The sequence below is a fragment of the Acomys russatus genome, chromosome 29, assembly GCF_903995435.1.
Source record: "Acomys russatus chromosome 29, mAcoRus1.1, whole genome shotgun sequence".
Classification (NCBI taxonomy): domain Eukaryota; kingdom Metazoa; phylum Chordata; class Mammalia; order Rodentia; family Muridae; genus Acomys; species Acomys russatus.
Window position 1 is genome coordinate 23,228,672 of NC_067165.1, and position 22,337 is coordinate 23,251,008.

General features: G+C 47.6%; 1 protein-coding gene across 2 annotated transcripts; it reads left to right on the top strand.

Moving 5' to 3' along the window:
- Positions 1-1,200: 1,200 nt before the first annotated feature.
- On the top strand, positions 1,201-21,268 carry Ak2 (adenylate kinase 2). Of its 2 annotated transcripts, none has more exons than XM_051171230.1 (6): positions 1,201-1,400; positions 8,031-8,156; positions 11,369-11,479; positions 11,591-11,685; positions 17,279-17,351; positions 18,357-18,753. In XM_051171230.1, the coding sequence occupies exons 1-6, from the start codon at positions 1,308-1,310 to the stop codon at positions 18,576-18,578; spliced, it is 720 nt and encodes a 239-aa protein (XP_051027187.1). In that variant the 5' UTR covers positions 1,201-1,307; the 3' UTR covers positions 18,579-18,753. The 2 variants fall into 2 exon arrangements, with proteins under 2 accessions (XP_051027187.1, XP_051027186.1); XM_051171229.1 differs by lacking the exon at positions 1,201-1,400 and adding an exon at positions 20,927-21,268 and having other exon boundaries at positions 8,001-8,156; positions 18,357-18,552.
- Positions 21,269-22,337: the final 1,069 nt, after the last annotated feature.

Consider the following 22,337-nt stretch of genomic DNA (forward strand, 5'->3'; position numbering starts at 1 on the left):
GCCGTCTAGCCAGCCTGTTAACATCCATGAGGTAAAGTGCCTGAGGAGGCAGCAAATTTGCCACTGGGATGTAGAAAATGGTTGCTATGTGCTTTGTGGGGAAACAGTGGTTTCCTAATCCCGTTTGCACTATAAGTTGAGAAAGGGTCCTTTGGGACAGGATGAAACTTTGACACACCAAAAAGCTAGAGGCGTCATCATTTCCTTGTTCAAAGCAGGCTCCTCTCTCTGGATAAAAACTCCCTTTTCCTGACTTAAAAGTCAGTGAGGGTGTGTGTGTGTGTGTGTGTGTGTGTGTGTGTGTGTGTGTGTGTGTTTTCCTCATGCATATGCATATGCATTATTTTGTTTGCAGTCCTGGGGAGTGAGCCAGAAACCCCTGTCTCTGGACCACAGCCCTGGCTTTCTTCCATTTTGAAAGAAAGTCTCATTAAATTGCTTGGGCTGGCTTTGAATTGACCACGTAGCCTAGACAAGCTTTAAATGTGATCGTCCCAGACATCTGAAGTTACCAGTCTAGACACTAGGTTATTACAGAACTCATTATATATCTTTTTACAGAAGAGGAGATGTTCCCCTAACCACATTCCACAGAGGTCTGGACTTTTTTGTAACTGCTGCCATGGTGTATGTGTATTTCCCCCTATTCTTCAACAGTGTTGTTCAACTGAGGGGAACGGGCAGAATACAAATTCGTTGGAATTTATTTAACCAACCTTATTGTTGAACATTTGAGCTCTTTGTCTTTCAGTGTGGAGCTTTGGGGATGTTTCAATAAGGCAATCGATATCTTTGTTAGAAAAGCATTACATATTGGTTGGTTATGTCCTTTGAATTCCTGAAAGTGGAATTACTAGCCCAAAGGGCATGTGATACATTGTTGCCAATTTGTTTTTCAAGAGCGATTTTACCCGCTTACTCTCCCACAGGCAATTTGACAGGGCTCAAACAGAGACTCTGGAGTCATCAACTGTCAAACGCCAAACTAGAACTTCCCTGCAGCTCCGAGCTTCTTTCTCGTTTTCCCGCCCACTCTACACACCAGCCAGGAGCCGCACGCGCTCTCCTCCCAGCTCTTCCCAGGCTGACCCGCCTCTTCCTCACTCTCGATTCTGTCCAATCGGAAACGGGAGTCCCTCAGGCTCGTCGTACGATTGGTACATAAAAGTGCCGGTCAAGCTTGTGGGCGGGCAGAGAGGACTGACGGACGTGGCGAGCGACCAGTGCGAGCCTGGAGTAGACTGTGCGCTGGCCTGGAAGAGCCTTGAGGTGTGCGGGGCCCCTGGTGGAGTGAGGCTTTGGCGAACATGGCTCCCAACGCGTTGGCTCCCGAACCGGAGAGTTGGAAGGGTATCCGGGCCGTGTTACTGGGGCCGCCCGGGGCTGGCAAGGGGACCCAGGTGAGTGTCTGTTCCGCGGCCGGCGGCGGAACCCGCGGAGGTGCAAGGTCAGAGCGGTCGGAGAGCCGGAAGCTCCTTTCCCGCCCCGGAGCAGGGTGGTGAACCCTGGCCTGCTGGGACCCTCGCGGGGGGTCTCAGGCTGGGGCGCGGTGGGTCCCTGGGGAGAGACCCTATAGGAGGATGGGGGAGGCTGGAGTGGGGTTGCGGCGTTTTGGGAACACCCAGGCTAAGAGGGATTCAGGGGCTGTTAGCTGGAAATTGTGAAAGGCAGGGCGAACCCCCTTACTGAAGCTCCGGGTCACGGGCCTGAGTGGAGGAAAGCCTGGTGGCCAAGACGCCCTCTGAGTTGATAGTGGCTTGTCCTTTGGCGAGAATAACTTTCAGGCACAAGAGGACAGAACTTTTTATTTTTAATGATTAATGACTAGGGGTAAGAAATCTCCAACACGTGGGGCAGGCTAGGAGCTGACGTTTGCCGATCGCGGCGTACTGCCAAGAGAAAGGCATAGCTTGTTTGAGCTAGCAGTGGCGGGGGGTTGGGGGTGGGGGCGGGGAGCACCCTCCCAGTTCATCCGAAAACGAAGTGGATGTGAAGATCAGTTTTTATGAACCATAGGAGTTGTGAATGGGACAAGGAGTACTCATGAGACAGCGCAGGACGACTCTAATGACGCTCGTTGAGCGATCTTGGGCCGCTGGCATGCTGGGTCAACAGGTGGGGGGGAAACAGGCCCAGAGGTCCAGTGGCTTCCCAAAGTTAGCGAAATCGTTTTCATGGAACCTTGTCTCTCCAGAGGGTTAGAGTTGCCTTCTGCCCCACTGCAGGGCCTCACTTGGCATCTGGGCCAGAGAGCAGGGTTGGGAATTTATGACTTTACTTAGGATTTAAAAGCTCTCGTGTTGGGTTATTGGGTGTCACTTTCTTGCCCAGTGCTTGGCATCGCCCATCCACTCCTCACCCTTACCTCCCTAACACACCCTATGCCTTGGGACCTTGCTGATCTTTAGGCTCTAAAGGAGGGGGGAGGGGAGTCTTTTAAGGTTGGGTGCCCAAGCAAATGGACCGTTCTGTCCTCTTACTAGCGCTGAGTTCATTGTTGTTTTTTAAATATTACCCCTCTCTCTAACACACATAGGGTGAGAGAGTGTGTGTTCAGGGACATAGAGAGAAATAGTGTGGAGGGTTATGCATGTTTTGGTGCCTATGTGACGTTCAGAGGACAACTTGCTGGAATCCGGTTTTCTTGCTGTTTGTTTGTTTATTGTTTGTTTTTCTACCCTGTGGAGCCCAGGGATCCAATTCAGGTCACTTAGACTTGAAGGCTAGCCTCATTGCCTGCTGAGCCATGTCCGCCTGTGCGTATTGCCAGATTCTAAACGTTTTGGCAAGCAGATTGTCTTCATCTCACACGTTGTTGGGACCCCTGACACTTGATGGAGCTACTGGAGAGAGATGAGTGACACAGATTAATAATGGGCGTGACAGGAGAAGAGAGGTCTAGCCGGCTTAGTTCATTTCCTCTGCCTCTGGGCTGTAGGTCACAAAGGCCCACTGTACCTTCTGTCTCAGTAAACTTAGGAGTTCTTTTTTGAGGTTCTACCAGTGCTTTGTAGTCAGCGATGCCGAGTGTTGTCGGCCGTCACTCTAGCTGACGGTCCAAGCGTGTTTAATCTTGGATGTGGACAGCTTCTAACTGCGAGGTTCTGAGTATGGACTAGATCACTCATGTGTGTGGGTTTTTTTGTTTGTTTGTTTGTTTTTTTAGTTTAAGATGAGGTTGACTGTTTTAGCAGTGAAATGGAGACCCTCATCCAGAGCAGAGGCAGAGGTTTTATAGTCTAGCAAGCCGTGTAACTTCTTAGCGCCCATGTTTTCACCTGGAAAATGAAGAGCTTACAAGGATATTGGAAGGTTATGGCCTTTATATTGGGGGAGGGGCGGGCACCCATACATTCCCAGTGATGGTATGCCACATAACAGCTATCCAGTGAGTGTTGACCACTCAGCATCTCTCTCTGCCCCCAGCTCTGATGTAGTTCAGTGCCAAACCACATCTGATTTATTCAGGTTTTGGAGGGCATTGTGTGATGCGCTCACTGAAGAAGGCGCAGGAATGAATGGCTCGAGATGGCTTTGTGAAGTGACTGGAAGTTTGGCTCGAAAGATGAATGTGGCAGCCCATGACTGTCTGTAGTCCCAGAGACTAAGGCCAAGTTTGAAGACAGCCTGGCTACACAGTGAGACCCTGTATCCGAAAACAACACCACAGAACGAAGAACTTGGGCTTCGGGAAATACACGCCAGTTACTTAACCTTCATCTGCTTCCCTTTTCATATCAGGAGCCGTAAAAATACTGGTGGTTGTAGCTTCATAGAGTTGAACAAAAGCTCACATAGAGACGCAGAGGGGCAGCCTAGAGGAGCATTCAGCCTGCAGACACCCCCCACACACCCAACCTTTTTATTGTAAGTTTTAAATACGTACAAGGTGCAAGGCTGTAACCTCAGCTACTAGGGAGGCCAAAGCAGGAGATTCACAAGTTCAAGTCCTAGCTGGGCTAAGACTGAGATCAGCCCAGGCATCTCACTAAGACCATGCCTCAAGATAGCAGGGCTGGGGATCTGTTCACTGGCAGTTTATGTACCTAGATCTTCCTCAGTACCACAAGAAGCAAAGGTAATGCACCCCAGTAACCATCAGCTGACGGCAGCCATTGCTTTCCCAATCCACTATCCCTACAGATTATGCCAAAGCAGCTCCAGGCACCATAACTTACATTTGTTTGTTTTTTGAGACAGGGCCTCTGTGTTAGTGTTGGCAGTCCTAGACTCACTTTGTAGGCCAGGCTGGCCTGGAACTCACAACGATCTGCCTTCCTCTGCCTCCTGAGTGCTGGGATTAAAGGCGTGCGCCACCATGCGGGGCCACCATAACATTTTTAAACAATATATTTTAGTTTCTCTAAAACAAATTCTGAAAAAAAATTTTTTTAATAGTTAATGTTCACATTTCTATCAGTCTCGCCCATATGATAATTTTAGGTCTTTCTGGGGTTTTTTGTTTGTTTGTTTTTTAATCTTTAAAAGAAATTACTCAACATGTGTGAGAGGGTGTGTACATGCATGTGTAGAAGTCAGAGGACAACTTTCTTTTCCCTGCTGAGCCACCTTGCCTGCCCTGTTCCTCTTTTTTTTTCTTTCTTTCTTTCTTTCTTTTTTGTGTTGTTTGTTTGTTTGTTTTTGAGACAGGGTTTCTCTGTGTAGCCTTGGCTGTCTTGGACTCACTTTGTAGATCAGGCTGGCCTCGAACTCACAGCGATCCACCTGCCTCTGCCTCCCGAGTGCTGGGATTAAAGGCGTGCGCCGCTACTCCCAGCCTGTTCTTTTTTTTTTTTTTTTTTTTTTTTTTTTATTTATTTATTTATTTATTTATTTATTTATTTATTTATTTATTTTTTAAATTATTTTTTTAATTAATTTATTCTTGTTACATCTCAATGTTTATCCCATCCCTTGTATCCTCCCATTCCTCCCCCCCCCCATTTTCCCATTATTCCCCTCCCCTATGACTGTTCCTGAGGGGGATTACGTCCCCCTATATATTCTCATAGGGTATCAAGTCTCTTCTTGGCTACTTGCTGCCTGTTCTTTTTTATGCTATAGTTTTGTGGGAGAAACTAGCTTGTCCTAAACAATATTGTTCCTTTTCTAGGGATTTTTAATTATATTCCTTTGGTGTGTTTAACATCTGCATCTCTTTCATTTCCTGCAGATACTTAGTTTGCTGCATCCAGTTTCTCAGGGTCTGACTCTTGGCCTGGCTACCCAGGCGCAGCCATGCTCCATCCTCCGTCCAGACCCTACCAGTATTTGTTTCTGAGGGGTTAGGAGGTGTTGCTAGGGTGGCAAAACGGTAGTGTTTGGATTACTCCTTTTTCGTTCCTTAGCTGAAATATATTCTCTTTTCTTCTCTCTTCCCTAGACCCTTCCTCTTGTTTTTTTGAGACCAGGTCTCCACAGGTAGCCCAGGCCGGCCTGAAACTCAGTGTTCCTTCCTCAGACTCCAAGTGTGCACGCAACTGGCGCTTAGCTCGTGTGGCTGTAGAGAGGAACTTTCCATCCCCTGTTTGCTTACCCAGCTATGTGGTTTATAAAGTCCATTTAAATGCTTGGTTTGTTCCCCCTTTTATCAGCTTTCCAAGTAATGGTTTGACTATGGGATGGTTTCAGTTGTGAAATTAAAAGGGGGAAGAAAAAAAAAAAAAGAAAAAGAGAAAAAGAAATCACAGCTCATTTTTTCTTACAGAAGATGGGACAGCATTGGGTCTCCATTCCAGTATGGCAGGAGCCACTTGGAGCTGAGTGGTATTCCTGTTTCAGATGATCCCTGCATAGGTTCTACCATCCGTCCATCCGCCCCCCCTCCCACCCAGAATTCCCTTCACTGCATAGACTTCCTGGTCTGCATTAGCAGCTGTTTGCACTTCTGACCTGTTCATGCCTAGGGCCTGTTCAGTGATGCTTATGTTTTCTTCCCACCACTCCCTCTTATACCTGTATAATTCCATGCTGCATGGTTTATGTGGCCGGGGCTAAAGAAATAGTTTCTTTAAAATTTTCTGGGCACGAGATGGCTCAGTGGGCAGGATTTCTCACAGGCCTGATCGCTCACTGGCATATAGCTTAGACTAGCTGGCCAGTGGGGCTGCCTCCGCCTCCCAGGTGCTGGGGACTATAAGTTCGTGCGTCTCCACACCCAGCTTGTTGTACGTGGTTTCTGAAGCTCGGGTTGTTGTGCAGGTGCTTTCCCAGCTGAGCTTTGCCCCCCACCAACTACCCCCCCACCATATCACACAGCAGGGAGTGCCTGAGATGGGATCCCAGCCATCGTATTCTTCATAGGCGTGGGGGTGCAGGGGGTTGTCCTCTCATGTGGCCAGCAGGGGTCCAAGGCACAGTCTTGCACCTGGCTCTTGGTGTGTGTTCTCCATGCAGCTGTGCAGTCACCTGAAGGGAGTGTGAGCAGCCTACCACTGGGAGTGACAGTTGAATGTTTGAGCTGCCAGTCCCACTTTCCTCTCTGGCGGTGTGACCCTGGCTTCTATGATTTGTCCACTCAAGTTAATTTTAATAAATATGGAGTAGTTTGGCAGAAAGCCCGTTCCCTGGGTAGTGTGTCCACAGTACAGCCGCAGCTGCCGCCCTTCCTTTTTACTGGGTGCTGTCTCTAACTAGAACCTTCTTGCTGGGTTCCAGTTCCCTGTGAAGTGATTTCTTCACCTCAGTCAAATCAGTCTGTGAATCACAAACCAGAATTTCCTGCATCGAGCCCCATCGATTCTTTCACCCAGTACACCCAAGAGAACACCCAATGAATTTGTTTAAACAGGTATCCCAGCTACTAATCTTCTAAAAAGATTTAACAGAAAGCCAAGCACCTGCGAATACCGAACTGTTATTGGAGTACCCAAGATCTTTTTCCATTTAAACCCATCAGACACTGAGCATTCACGTGCGTTTGATTGATACCATTGTGGAGAAAGCTAAGTTGTGGGTGCCCTAGTACTGAGCTACATCTATCCCAGCATAACCTGAGAGCTTTGTGATTTATGTCACCTGTTTCTTTGTTTCCTTGGCTCCAGCGTTCATGGAAGAGCCATGACCAAATATTCCCTTCCCATCTGAATAAATTGAATTGGGGCAGAGGTTGCTGTGAAAGCTATTGCTCAGGGCAGATCTGCATGCTGGGCGTTGCATGTGCCAATTCTATATGGAATGCTTATGGGCTCGGTGATGAGGGGAGGATTAGTGCCCTCTGCACTTTACTTAGAGATTTAAAACCTAGAAAGAAGTAACTCACCAAGTCACACACGCAGGGATTGAGGTACTGGGCTGTTTGGCTTAAGCCCATACCCTTAGCCAAAAGGTCATGTTGAGCCAGCTGGAGCAGACACCTGTCTGTAATCCCAACCACTCAGGAGGCAGGGAGATGAGCTCATAAGGCCAGCCTGAGCTAAAACTGACCTACAGATGATTAGTGTAGAAGCGCTCATCCTGCATGTCTCATCTACACATCACAGCCACTTTCTGAGTGGACCGTGTTCTTCATACCAAACATGTGAAGACCGCTCTGGGTCTGTGAGAAGGTGGGTGATTTAGCCAAGATATCGCAGCAGTTCTGCCTTGCCTGCTCCAGCTGCTAGGCCTGGTAGCACGCATTCACCCTGTGGCAGGCACTCAGGCACTCAGTCAGGCCTTGGCCTGTCTGCCTTCTGAAATGAGCTCACCTAAGTGTCACGGCAGCTATGTGAAGTATTGCGTGGCTGCTGGGATTGTTCTCAGTTATAGCAGGGAATGTGAGTGTCTGTTTCAGTGATGTAGTTAAAATTTATGATGGCTTCCTGTATGCTAAGTGTATCCCAAGTGCTTTACATGTATTATCTTATAATTCTTAAAATAACCTTGTCATTGCGTGACATTACAATGTAAGGTAAGATGCTTTTATCTCTGTTGAAGCAAGATAGTAGGCATTTGCCCAAATTCACATAGCCAGTAAGTGCCAGGGCGAGGCTCGCACCCAGGGCCTACAGTGTTAACTCTTCCTTTTTTTTTTGTCTTTGGCTCCACAGGCACCTAGATTGGCTGAAAAGTTCTGTGTCTGTCATTTGGCCACTGGGGACATGCTCAGAGCCATGGTAGCTTCAGGTTCGGAGCTGGGAAAGAAGCTGAAAGCAACAATGGATGCTGGGAAACTGGTAGGTTTGGTCAGACCTCAAGGTGCTGCTCTCCGAGTCCAGAACGGTAGCCCAGGCTATTTGCGGCTGCTTGGTTTTGACTTGGTTAAACGTTTACTTCCTTATCCATCGTAGACACACTTGAAGCGTCACCAGCCAGTGCAGACACAGGACATTTCCCCCATCATGGAAAGGCTTCTGTGGGCAGGTGTTTCTAACAGACTGGCAAGCAGTAGAAACTTTGAGCAGAGGGTAGTGTTTGCTTTATTCTGGACTTATTATGGTTTGGTCACAATTTATTCATGTAGTTTTATTATTTTGTGGGTATGGGCAAGCACTTTCCCTATAAAAACATCTTGCTAGCCCTGTTCACAGTATTTTATCTATCTATCTATCTATCTATTTATTTATTTATTTATTTTTGAGACAAGGTTTCTCTATGTAGCCTTGGCTGCCCTGCACTCGCTCTGTAGACCAGGCTGGCCTCCAACTCACAGCGATCCGCCTGCCTCTGCCTCCCAAGTGCTGGGATTAAAGGCGTACAGCACCACGCCTGGCCCTGCTCTGTGTTTCTAACAAGGGAGTTGCTTGGCAGTTGTGGAAAAGTAATCCAGCTGGACTGATTTGGCAAACACAGTGAGTTGACTAAAGGCTTGCTTAGGGCCAGATCTTGCTTTTAACATTTATCCCAGAACCTGACCTCTGATAATACTTACAGAATTTTGTTCTTGAACCCAGTAGGCAAGTCTGTGCCACTGAACCACACTGCAGCCCCTCTGATCCTTTGTTTTGTTCTTGTTTTTATTTATTTGAAATTTTTTGGTTTCCATTTTTTGTTTATTTTTTTGTTTTGTTTTGTTTTCAAAAACAGTATTTCTCTGTGTAGCTGTGGCTGTACTGGAACTCACTATATAGACCAGGCTAGCCTCAAACTTTCAGAGCTCCACCTGCCTCTGCCTCTGCCTCTGCCTCCCAAGTACTGGGACTAAAGGTGTGCACCACAGCCCTGCTTTGTTTGTTTAGTTGGTTGGTTGATTTTTCAAGACAGGGCTCCTCTGTGTATCCCTGGATGTCCTGGACTCACTTTGTAGACCGGGCTGACCTCGAACTCACAGAGATCCACCTGCCTCTGCCTTTTGTTCTTGGTTTTAATTTTCTAAATTATACTCTGTCAGTGTGTGCGTTTGCCTGCCACAGCATTCCCGTGGAGAGGAGGACGGCTTTTAGAAGTCAGTTCTCTCCTGAGCTCAAGCTCAGGCTTTCAGGCTTTGGTAGCAAGGGCTGCTACCCACTGAGCCATCCCATCGCCTTGCTTTTGCTATTGCAGCAGTGTTTGGCATGTGCCCTTCTTGTCTTGTCACTTGCTCTATGTCCCAGGCTGGCCTCTAACTCAGCCTCCCGAGTGCTGAGATCACAGGCTTGGACCACCAGACCCTGGTTCTCTGATCCCTTGTTTCTGTGTATGTTGCCAGGATGAAATCTGAGCTTTGTTTTTATCCCCAAATTACCTCCTGGTAGGCCTGGAGATACTAGAGCAGTATTGAGTGGTACCACAGCCTGTCTGCCCAAACACTGCTTCCTAGCTTTCCTTTTAGATCACTGAGTCCAGGAATCAAGCCAGAAAGATAGATAATTTGGACTTTGGGTTCAGGCAGAACATTCTGTGTGAGAGGAAATTGGGATGTGGCAATGAGGTTGCTTATCTCCAGGCCTTCATCGGCTGCAGAGTCTACACTTTGTCCCTAAGGGTCAGAGCTGGTTCTGAAGATAAAAACTGTAGCTGCCAAGAGTGGCAGCCTCTACTGTAGTACAGGTGGGAGCTTTTCTCTCCTTAAAGGCTCTGGGGGCAGTTTTTGTTATTGTTTTGTTTGTTTTAAATTTTATCTATTTGTATGTTACATGCATTAGTGTTTTGCCTGCATGTATGTCTATGTGAGGGTGTCAGATCTTGGAGTTATAGACAGTTGTGAGCTGCCATGTGGGTGCTGCTGGGAACCGAACCCCGGCCTTCTGGAACAGCAGTCGGTGCTCTTAACCGCTGAGCCATCTCTCCAGCCCTCTGGGGGCAGTTCTTTAATGAGAGGTTTTTAGTGGCATTTTGCGGGAGGCTTTGACTACACTGTGGTGGCTTTTCAGTTCCTTGTTCTGATCCAGTATTGGCCAGTTCAATGCAATTCTTTCTCATATCTAGTCAGCCCTGGTTAATAATCAGGCCCACATATGAGTTGTATTGTTAGTCTAATGAACTTGTAAATCAGGGATGGTTGGTACTTCCCTACATTCTAGCCAACTACCCTTCTCTCCTGGTTCTCGGGTGATGTCTTTTGCCAGGTACCCTCATCATCTTGATGGCAGCGTGTTGCTGACAAGCTGTTATGTGATAGTTAAACAGCTACTGGAAGAAGAGGCCCATAGGGCCTGAGACAGGGAGCTCTCCTGCTGGGGCAACAGGGTGTGCGTCCTTCATCCCTTACCCAGTGTATTGAAACACAGTAGAGTTGTGAGAGACATGTTTGGCCACTATGGACTTAAGGAAATGAGTGGTGCGGTGGAGCCTGTACTGGTCAGATCTGCATTACTGTGATAAGAGAATTAACTAAAGAAGGAAATAATTGATCGGCACATGCAGATCTCTGTGAGTTCAAGGCCAGCCTGGGCAACAGTGAGTCCAGGACAGCCAAGGCTAGACACAGAGAAACCCTGCCTTGAAAAACAAAAAACAAAACAAGAAAAAAGAAAAAGAAAGAAATACGATTTTAGCTCAGTTGCAGTCCAAGATTGCTTGGTGTCAGTATTTCTGGGCCTATATTGTACCATTGCGGAAAATGTATACAGTAAAACTGTGCATCTTATAGAAGCAGAGAGACAGAGAGAGAGTGTGTTCTGCTCAAGTTTAGTGACCTGGGTGCAGTCTGCTGAGCCCATGTAAAGGTGGGAGGTGAGACGTGGCTCCATACACATGTCCTGGTACGTGTGCCCTCCCTCCCCATGCAATGTGCATACTAACAAGGCTTAAAATACAGTGTTAGAGATCAAGCCTTCCACATTTGAGCTTCAAGGGGGAATATTTAAGATCCAAATTGGAATGGAGGCATCCCACATGCACTCTGACTTTGCTTCTGTGGGCTCAAGCTGACTTGCTCTGTAGTAGCCAAGTCACTATACCCACACACTTCTGACCTTGTGTTTGTCACCTAGTTGGCAGATTTGAACCCAAGGCTCTTTTCTTCTAGGTGAGTGATGAAATGGTTGTGGAGCTCATTGAGAAGAATTTGGAGACTCCCTCATGCAGAAATGGCTTTCTTCTAGACGGCTTCCCTCGGACTGTGAGGCAGGCTGAAATGGTAGGTAGTGTCTGTGTCCTGTCGCTCGAAGGCAGATGCTCGCCCTTTCTGTAATCATGCTGAAGGAGATGGGTGGGGTGACGCTGAGGTGGGTCACACGCTGTCTTACAGCTCGATGACCTCATGGAGAAGAGGAAAGAGAAGCTTGATTCAGTGATTGAGTTCAGCATCCCAGACTCCCTGCTGATCCGGAGGATCACTGGAAGGTCAGTGTCCCCGAAGGTCCCTTCCTGCTTCCAGAGCTTTGTGCACTGATATGGTGACATGGGTCGGAGCGTGGAGAGAAGAGGGAGGGATTCAGAGTCAGGCAACATCTCTGTCTAGGCATGTTTCTTCTTTTATTACTGTTTAATATAATGTTTTTAATTAATTCTTTGTGAATTTTATACATTTTGATCATATATATCCCCTGTTCTTCCCAGATTCAGCCCTCCAGCCCTGTAAGCCCTTCCCCCTTTAACAATGACCCACCAAGTCCAATTTGTGCTGCTCACATACTTGGGTATGGTGCCATCCACTGAAGCGTGGTCAACCCACCAAGGGTCACACCCTTAAAGAAAACTGACTTTCCTAGTCCCTCCATTAGGAATATGGGCTCCCTCCTAGAAACTTGACTAGTTCATCTTGTGCAGGTCTTGTGCTGTGAGTCCATGAGTGCAGTGGTCCTTACTGTGCCCAGAAAATACAATTTCGCTCCTGTCACTTCCAACCTCTGGACTTAAAGACGGTTGTGTGCTGCCGCGTGGGTGCCAGGAATCAATTGGAGCCTCTAGAAGAGCAGCCAGTGCTGTTAACCACTGAGCCATTTCTCCAGCCCTCCCCTCCCTTTTTCTTCGGTTTTTGTGTTTTGTCTGTTGGATGTTTGCACTGCCACAGGTGTAGGTCAGAAGGGAGCATCAGATCACCCTGGACTGGAGCTATAGATGGGTGTGAGCCCCTTTGTGGGTGCTGGGAATTGTACCTGGATCCTATGGGTCATAAACCACTGGGTCATCTCTTCAGCACCCGCTAAACCCCCCTTTTTTAATGAAGGAAATTTTTGTTCCTAGCTTGTTTCTCTTGTTTATTTCTCTGAAGTAATGTCAAACACAGAAGTACTTCTGAACAAGTTTGCTGAGAAATCCTGTACTGCTTCAGGCACTGGTTTCTCTACGTCCTCTTCCTGTCTGCCAGCAGTACTAGGAGAACCTTTCTACTTTTTAAAACTTGTGTCATGGAGGGAAGAAGAGAGAGGGGAAGAGATTTATGGGTGAGCGTCATTAGAGGGTACTACAGCACAGCTGAAACTCTCATGCATACGGACCTGCCACTTGTCCAGGGTACAGTCATCAGAGATGGCCTGTTTCTCAGCTGTCGTGCCTTCACATTCATTGGGATTAATTTGCTAAGGTCCCACTTTGAGATGTGGATGTTTTGGTGGTGAGGGAACTTGAAATTGGCAATGTCCAGGGCCTCAATCACATGTTCTGTATTATGCAGTCAAGCAGAGATGTTCTTGATGGCCTGACCAGCATTAATCCTGGGGCTCCTCAAAGCCACCCACATACCTGTGTAGAGCATAGATTAGGGACCTCATCAGAACAAAGGCATGAACACTACTCCTAAAATGTAAACGCCCCTGGGGTAGCCCATTAACAACAGGCTGAGGCTGGTAAGGGAACCTGGTGTACCGAACTGTCTGGAAGGATGTAGCTTTCTTTCCTTTCTTTCTTTTTTTTTAATCTTTGTCACTAATGACCCTCTGGAAGGTGGTAAGCTGCTGTCTTGGACTTTGGGCTGCCACGTGGTACTTTGCAGTATTCCATAGAGCATTCTTCATAAGGCCTTTCCTCATATACAGTTGTGTCTCTTCTAGCTGATGCTGCCACCATTAAAGGGTATGTAAATTTTATACTTAACTAGGAAGAAAGCGTCTCGTCTTATTAGAGTGTCACTTAGATCCTGATGAGGTTGAACTTTTTTTTTTTTCATGTTTCTGTAATCCAATACCTTCAAGGAGAGACCCAGATGTGAACAGACAACAGCGTGAGATGTGTTATCCTCGAAGGCTGTGTGTGTGTGTAGGGGGGGTGCATTCAGGCCTACTCTATGTTCATTTGCTTTTCAAATGTCCATTATCTGTGTTTCCAGCTATTCCATAGGCTTCTCCACAGCAGAGACTTGTGTTTCTTTGCGTTCCCATTGGACATGGAGTCGACAGAATTGATGTAGACCAAGAAGCAGTGTGTGTCGACAGTAAGGGACCCGAACCTTGGTGTCCTTGGGGTTCAGAGCCAGTGACACTGGAGTCTCTAATGTCCTGGTACCTGCTTTTACATCAAACCATACTCTAGGCCCAAGACCATCATGACAAGCTCTAGGAGACTAGTACAGTGACATCTGCTCCTGGTCACAAAGAGTCGCGTGCAGAACTTGTGTGCTTCCGGCCATTTGGGGCAGATAGAGAAGGCTGCCTAGGAGAGCCATGCCATTAACTAACCTTGAAAGAGGATAGTTTCAGTGGTGCTTTTCCAGAGGGAGAGGGAGCGGGAATGACTGTCAGTTAGGGAGGTTCTCAGGTGGAGCGCGTGGTACTTTGGAAGCCAGAGGGGCCACAGGAATGAAAGGGTGGGCTCAGCAGGAGATCTGCAGCACCAAGAACAGGCTTGACAGAGCTTAGGAGTCATCACGTGACCAGGAGCCACACGGTATTGGGGCAGAAGCAGTATTCTAAAAACGTTACCTTGGTGCTGACTGTAAATTGGGGGGAAACATAAGGACCCCGTGTGGGAGCCTGCGCATAATCACAAGGACTGACAGAGACTTCCGACTGCCTGGGCAGCAAGGAGTGAGTGAGAACCCAAAGAACAAGTCGCAGGCTGACAGTAGAGGGAGGAGGGGCTGTGGCTCCCCGTCAGAAGACCCTATTCCTCACCACATATGCCAGACCAGCGAGGGGTTTGTCCACGTTTCCTCAGCAGGTGTGTGGTAGGAGCAGTGCTGGACCTGCTTCCTGCTTTCTACTCTGCCTTGCTGATGAGTGGAAGGCGAGGCAGGAAGTGGGAACTTACCAAGGATCGACCATAACAATCTTCTGAAGAAGCTGTGACCTCAGCTCTAAGGACTTTCAGTTACTATTCTGTTTCTTGAGAATCTGCTTGTAGGGGTTTCAGTTCCTGTTTTTCACGTGTTTGCTATTGGCGCTCGGATATCCTCCTCACCTTACCAGTTGGCGCTCTGGTCTCACTGCCCTGGTGTCCCGTAGCAACTCCCTTTTGTGGATGAAAAGACAAGGGTCTAAAGCTGTGAGAGAATTGAAGGACCCGTTCACAGGGGTCACCTAAGCACCTCAGAAAATACAGATATTTACACTGCTGTTCATAACAGCAGCAAAATTACAATTATGAAATTGCAATGAAATAATTTTAAGGTTGGAGTCAGCACAACCTGAGGAGCTGTATTAAAGGGTCCCAGCATTAGGAAGGTTGAGGACCATTGATCTAAACTGTCACACTGCAGGTCAGTGATATGGAAGCCGAGCCCTGATCACTGCCCACCAGGCCCAGAAAGTACAGCTTGTCCGGCTCAGTGGCACACACCTGCAATCCTACCACGTGGGAGCCAGAGGCTGTTGGATCCCCCTGAGTTTGAGGCCAGCCTGGTCTACATAACAAGTTCCAGAAAAGCCAGAGCTACTTAGAAAGTATACAACTCAAGCACTGGCTGCTGTACAGAGTGTGGCCTGCCTCCTCCTCCTTCTTGGATGTCCAGTTCCTCTTTGTGTGGGCATCCCAGTCAGGAACACCAGCCACCTGCTTAGTGCCAAGGAAATACTGCCTGCTCTTGAGTTAGTTCATTGGTTTTGTTTGTGGGGTTTTTTTTTTTTAATTTTTAATAATATGTGTATTTACACGTATGCACACACACAAGTGCAGGTGACCACAGGTGAGAAGTTGTAATTCTGTTTCTCCAAATGCCAGCACAGCCAGGCAGGGTTCCACTTCTTTCAGGAATGGCTGGAGCACACAGAGCGAGGTGGAAAGGAGTGTTTTCACCATGTTACATTTAGCTCTTTCTTTTCTTTTCTTTCTTTCTTTCTTTTTTTTTTTTTTTAAGACAGGGCTTCTCTCTGTGTAGTCCTGACTGTCCTGGACTCACTTTTGTAGGCCAAGCTGGCCTTGAACTCACAGATATCCACCTGCCTCTGCCTCCTGAGTGCTGAGATTAAAGGTGTGCACTGCCTTCCATTCTCAGGATGAGATTTTAAGTCTCAAACTTGAGTTTTCCGGGGTTTGAACGTGCTCCATCTTGTGCCAGTTCTTCTGGAGGCTCAGTCCACAAGCTCGACAAAATGTGTGTCTGATCCTGGAGCTGGTGGTGTGGGCACTGGAAACCAAGGTCAGGTCCTCCGCAAGAGCAGACAACGCTCTTAATTGTTGAGCCATCCCTTTTGCCCTGTCTACTGTGTATTTATTTATGTGTGCACATGCCTGCTTCGGTTCACATGCCGAGACCAAGGGTCAGTTCTCTGCCTTGTGGCTCCCAGTTAGGTCATCCAGCTTGGTGGCAAGTGCCAATAAGCCTGCCCTCCCACCTGCTCTTGTTTTTGTTGCTGTTGTTGTTGTTAGACAGAATCTGAGTATGTAGCCCAGGCTAGCAAAGAACTAGGGGAATTCTCCCACCTCAGCCCCGAAATTCTAGGATTATAGGCTTGACCTACAACACACAGCTCCCTTTTTGTTTTAAGATGGAGTCTGTGTTGCCCAAGCTGATCTCAGAATCCTGGGCCAGAGTGGTTCGTCCACCTCAGCCTCCCTGGTAGCTGAGACCACGGGCACATACTACAGTGTCCACCTTCCTCCTAGTGGCTGGAACATTGTCTACCCTTGCGTAGGCTATCGTTTATCTGCATGGTCATAGAGGTGTACAGCATTGACGCATGACGTTTTTGTATGTTTGTTTTACAACCAAGTGAGGTTAGAAAACAACACAAGCAGGCACATACTGTGATCTAAGACATGGGGGTTGGCGCAGAAGGCGCTTAAGCTCAGGTCTAGCCTAGGCTACATACCAAGCCCTGTTTTTATTTAGAAGAAGGAAACTAAAAGGATAGGCTTAATTTCTCCTCCTCTTCCTTCTCCTCTTCCTCTTCTTCTTCTTTGTTTTTGTTTGTTTGTTTGTTTGTTTGTTTGTTTTTCAAGGCAGGGTTTCTCTGCGTAGCCTTGGCTGTCCTGGACTCACTGAACTCATAGAGATCCACCTGCCTCTGCCTTCCCTCGTGCTTGGATTACAGGCGTGTGCCACCATATCCTGCTGATAAGCTTAATCTCTGCCTTCTGTTCCAGAGCTTGTGAAGGAGGGTCTGTCATGTTTCTTATAGCTGTTGATGTCTGTGCTGCTTGTAGCAGAGACTGTGAGCCACCAGTTCGTAGGCAGCCGGGCTCAGCATAAGATCTGGCTTCAGCGAGGAGCTTCGTTAGCAAATAGGTATGAATAGGACGGCTGGCTGCATATTCTCCCACAGAGTCCTCCCACGGCCTGAACTAGGGAGTTCCCTTAGCAGGTTTCCTTATGCTTAGACAAAGCAAAGAACACATTCTACCCTTGGCAGGGTAGCTGACCTAGTTATTTTCCTAAACAAGAGGTAGCAATGGCTGCTTCTTTGCTGGAAGGCCAGTTATTTTCCTAGGTGTGAGGTGCTAGCCGAGTTCTCTGCTGATTCAAGTCTTCCATTCAACGTCTCTGTCTCTGCTTGTCAGAGTCCCCTCAAGTACTGAGTTATTTCCAGCAACCTGACTCATGGGCATTTATGTCTTGCAGGCTGATTCACCCCAAGAGTGGCCGGTCCTATCATGAGGAGTTCAACCCTCCAAAGGAGCCCATGAGAGACGATGTATGCAAACTCAGTACAGGGAGGGGTTTTTGGTTGGTTTTTGTTGGTTGGTTGGTTTTTCTTCCTTCTTCACTTAACCAGATAATATCACTGTCTTTTAAATGAGATGTCTTGTAGCAGACTTGGACAGTGTCTCCCAGGTGGCTGTATGCTTCTCCCCTGTCCCAACACCCCCTTCCTGGCACTTGGCTAGTTGGGAGAATGTCACCAGGAGCTGGCGCTGAGCTCCAGAATGCCCTGCTCTTGGGGTTCAGTGAGTGCTGCCCTGGGGTCTCATCCATGGTCACTGTCCGTTTGCTGTAGAGGCTTCATAGTCTGCTGTAGAGGATGCAGGCACAGTGGCAATTTTCCTGGGCTTACCCTTGTCATGTGAGACAAGTTCGGGTCTTCCAGGGTCTATAAATACAGGTCACATTTCAAAAAATTGGCAGTTGTACCAGAGCCCTTTCTCGCTTCACTTACTGCTTTTAGGGTCTTAGTGAATGATGCTCCAGTAATTTTTTTTTTTTTTTTTTTTTTTTTTTTTTTTTTTTTTGAGACAGGGTTTCTCTATGTAGCCTTGGCTGTCCTAGACTCACTCTGTAGACCAGGCTGGCCTCGAACTCACAGTGATCTGCCTGCCTCTGCCTCCCAAGTGCTGGGATTAAAGGCGTGCACCACCACGCCCAGCTGATGCTCCAGTAATTATGCTACATGTTTAAGCACCTGAGACTCCAGTGGCTCCTGCAGCTGACTATGATGTGTTTTCCACTCTCAGGGGCCTCCTACCTCTATTTTCCAACTGTAGAAGTGCTTGGCTTAGAAGTTGAGCAGCCTGAGCACAGAACAACCAGCAAAAGGCATTGCTGTTTATGGATCCGAAGTCTTTCTGGTGTAGCACAGTTCCCATTAGGGAGGGTCTTGGTTGACTCTTGCCTTGAGTGGGCTGTGTGCTCAGACAGCGTCTGTCCCAGGCAGTGGCCACATTTCAAAACAGCCCCACCTGACACTCCCGTCTGTTCTCAGATCACTGGAGAACCCCTGATCCGGAGGTCGGATGACAACGAGAAGGCCTTGAAAACCCGCCTGGAGGCCTACCACACCCAGACCACTCCCCTGGTGGAGTACTATAGGAAACGGGGCATTCACTGCGCCATCGATGCAAGCCAGACCCCTGACGTCGTGTTTGCGAGCATCCTGGCAGCCTTCTCCAAAGCCACATGTAAAGACTTGGTCATGTTTATCTAAAATTGGGTCTAAAGGGTCTCTCTTCTTCCTGTCCCTTAAAGGAATGGGTGGACATAGTTAGGTAGGTGGAGGGAGACGCCTTCCTTAGACAGCAAGGTGATCTTCTAATGTTCTGATTAAAAAGCACTTATTTAATGTGTCTCGTATGTGCAGCGCTCATCTGTGTGTGTATGGTGTATGTGTGTGCTCACTCTTACCTTCTGTACCTTGGGCTACGTTGTTTTACCAGCTGTTTGCTTGTTACCCTTACTTTTCTTTTTTGTCTTTTTTTTCCCCCCTCAGAGCTGAGGACTGAACCCATGGCCTTACACTTGCTAGGCAAGCACTCTACCACTGAGCTAAATCCTCAACCTCTTACTTTTCTTTTTATCATTTAAAAAAACTAGCACACAGGGTATTAGATGCCAGATAGATATAATTATGACTTTTTTTCCCGTGAGATGGCCTCTGTATTCCTGTCTGTCCTAGAACTCCTTATATAGACCAAGCTGGCCACAAACTCAGAGATCTGCCAGTCTCTGCCTCCTGAGTGCTGGGATTACAGGCATATGACACTATACCCATCTTCACTAGAGCATTTTCTAAACAAGATATGGTTTAGTAGATTTCCTTCCTCCTCCTGTCCTATAATCTCCCTTTGAATGCTGTTAGCTACACACACACATACACACACACACACACACACACACACATACACACACAATCTCCTTTAGCCACACTCTTATTTAAATTTTTTTTTCCAAAATAAACTGTTCAGTATTTATCTGCCAGAGCCCCATAGTACTAACCCATAGCAAGCAGCTGACTCCAAGTCTAGGGTCACATGAAGTCAGTCAGTGTCATGATTCCTGATACTCATTCTTGACAGGAAACAAAAAGCCACAAGGCTCTGTGCACAGGGATTATTAATTTTTTCCCCTCAAATGGAGTTTAAAAGACACAAGCTACAGGCTCCAGAAACCGCTAGGACAGGACATCCACATGGAAGGGCAGCGGGGCCAAAGTATTCTTGTGATCTACATCACGGTGCTATAAAATTGAGACCACTTGGGACTTCTGTTTCAACAGTGCTGCTGTTGTCAAAGAATTAAGCCAGGTAGAAGGTCCTTTGGGTTCAGAGTGTCTTTGCTCATCAGGGCCGGGTAACTGAATGGCCAAATCTGCTTCCCCAGAGACACGCCTAGTTAGTGAGGTTCGCTTTTGTTTGCCTGTTTCCAGGGATGAACCAAACAGTGACCAGGGGGTCATCTCTTCAGATTCATTCCCATCCGAAGTTGATTCAAACACAAGATGTAAAACCCAAATCAGATGTGTCCCTCTCACATGGAGCCTTTACTCCATACTTCATGACGGGTAGCCATAGGCTCCCCAGGAAAAGGTCACCAAAAACAAGGCCACCTATGGCCATATCATTTTTTATTGGTAACCTTAGCTCCCATTATTACAGCTGTCCTATGCTCTGTGCTGTGTCTTGTGGTCTCTGGTTGATTTGTGACAGATAAATTAGTGGGCTGCTGTGACGAGACCTCAAAGCCTCCAGCCTCTGGAAAAGCCATTAGAAAGTCAGTGACATACATGGCCAGTAAATAATGCCGCCTCCTCAGCTAACCGCCTGCTGACTCTAAAGTGCTTAGTCCCCATCTGGCCTAAGCTCTCCTACTGTCTGCATCTGTTGGAGGGCTTGTCTCCACATGGAAGCTCACCATGGGTACGTGGCCTTCTTGCTTCCCTTTTGGCCTCCAAGTGTCTACTGCTGCTGCTGCTGCCCTGCCTTGTTTCCTTGGCTTTAGACTGACTCTGTCTGCTCTTAGCAGAAACCCAGGCTGGCTGTGTGTTTCTGGAAGGCACATGACTGCTGGGAATGGCCAAGCCAAAGGAGTGAAACTAAAACTGTCATCTGGGCCTACAGGAATATGAGAGCTTTGTCTGAGTGGGGTACCTCCATGCATCTGGCAGTTGACTTTCCCTATCTTAAGCGTAGCTATAGGCTCTTGACCTCTAAGTGCAGGTCCCTGAGTGGTTGCTAATTGAATGTGAGTGATCTGTGCACAGGCATTTACCCACATGTGTATATATACATATTCATGTGCGTACATACACCAAATGCATGTTGGTCTTCAGGTAAAAGCTGGAAAATCATAGGGGTGCAGATGCTCTTTGGTGGTGGTTGGGATTGTATTTTTTGCTTCATTTAATTGCAGAGTGGTAACCTCAGCGGGCATGAGAGCTTTCACCTGGCAGAGAAATGTCCAGTGTTTAATGCATTTGGTTGCATGCCAGCCTTCTCTGATACTCACTTGGTTCTTTTAAAACCCATTTTGTTCTTTCTTGTTTCCTCTCTATTTCAGCCTAGTAACGGAAGGCCAGGCGAGACCACACCACTGCTCATCTCCCCGCCGTGTGATCCCCGCTCTTAGGTGCTGGGAAGAAAGGAGACGGGTGGTCACCGGAAGGAAGGGTGGGGAAGGAGGTAGGGAGGGGCTCAGGAGGAGCATTTGGAACACTGGCAGTGCTGTAATTAGTGAGAGTTTGGTTTGGTTTGGTTTTCTCTACACATAGGTGGGAATTTTTAAAGTATAAGCAAAGGAGAAGATTAATTTTTTAAAACCCATGATTGGAAAGTATCAATGCAAACAAGGAGATGTGGTATTTCATGTAAGCAATCAGACTTTCATTTCCTCTGGACTACAAAGCTCTTAACAGACCTCAGCTTCTGTGTAAAAACCTCATGGGCCACCAGGCCAAGGGGTACAGCAGTCACAGTGCGCCTGTGTACCCTGTACAGAGGAGGGGACTGTTGGCTGCTGCTCGTGACTCCCCATTCCGTAAAGTTATATAGTTGCACATATGGAAGAGATGGGGTGTGGTCTCATGGGTGGTGGTTCGGTAAATCAGTTTTGCTGAAATTGTGGGGAGGAAGGGGAGAGAGACCCCATGCTTCTTATATCCTACAGTCGCCTGCTCTGTCTGGTGGCAAAGCCATCGGCAGCCACCCTGCACACACTAGTCCTCCATGGGACCCTTTAAATAAGTCAACCAGGGCTAGGTGTGTAGCTCAGCTGCATAAACAGTGAGGGGGCGAAGCTAAAATGTCTTAAGCTAAATCATCCAAAGATTGTGCTTACCCTCACATCCTATGACTGGGATCGCCTGACAACACTGTGATGTATTTTTCAATGAGGTGCCTTTCATAACGGACCAAATGCTGCCATGTTTGGCCCCTGAGTCAATAAAATATGTTGGAAAATTTGTATCCCTGTTGTGGCATTTTTTGAAGAATTCTGGACTACAAGACAAAAAATTCTGGACCTGCCAGTTCTCAAGATGGTTAGCACAGTGTCCTCGGGAAGTACACATGTGCACTCCTAAAAGGAGCCCACACCCTTGAGGTCATCAGCTCCTGTGGTGGATGACAAACCCTGATGGTTAGACACACACTTCACTCCCCTCTCATCTGAAAAAAGCCTTGGTGCTGCCTTCTAGGACTTACGACATTCAATGGTTTATAAGAAGCCAGCCCTTGGCTTAGTGCCCACCACAGCAGGGTCAACATACACAGACAAATGCCTGCTTCCTGCCAGGCTGGGTAATTAGAAGTGGACAGTTGTCCAAAGCCTGGCAAGCCTGCGCTTCTAATGCCTAGGACACTGCTGGCTACCTTCCCAGCTGCCACCATTAGCACCCTCGGTGGCAGCTTTGTGTATCCTGTTTGAAACCCGTCTACTTCCCAGCAAAAGTGAACTTAAGCCATTGGTGCAG

Coding starts and splice junctions, on each gene's coding strand:
- Ak2 (XM_051171230.1), top strand. CDS start 1,308: ATGGCTCCCAACGCGTTGGCTCCCGAACCGGAGAGTTGGAAGGGTATC. Junction 1,401..8,030: donor GGGCTGGCAAGGGGACCCAG/GTGAGTGTCTGT, acceptor TTGGCTCCACAG/GCACCTAGATTGGCTGAAAA. Junction 11,480..11,590: donor CTGTGAGGCAGGCTGAAATG/GTAGGTAGTGTC, acceptor GCTGTCTTACAG/CTCGATGACCTCATGGAGAA.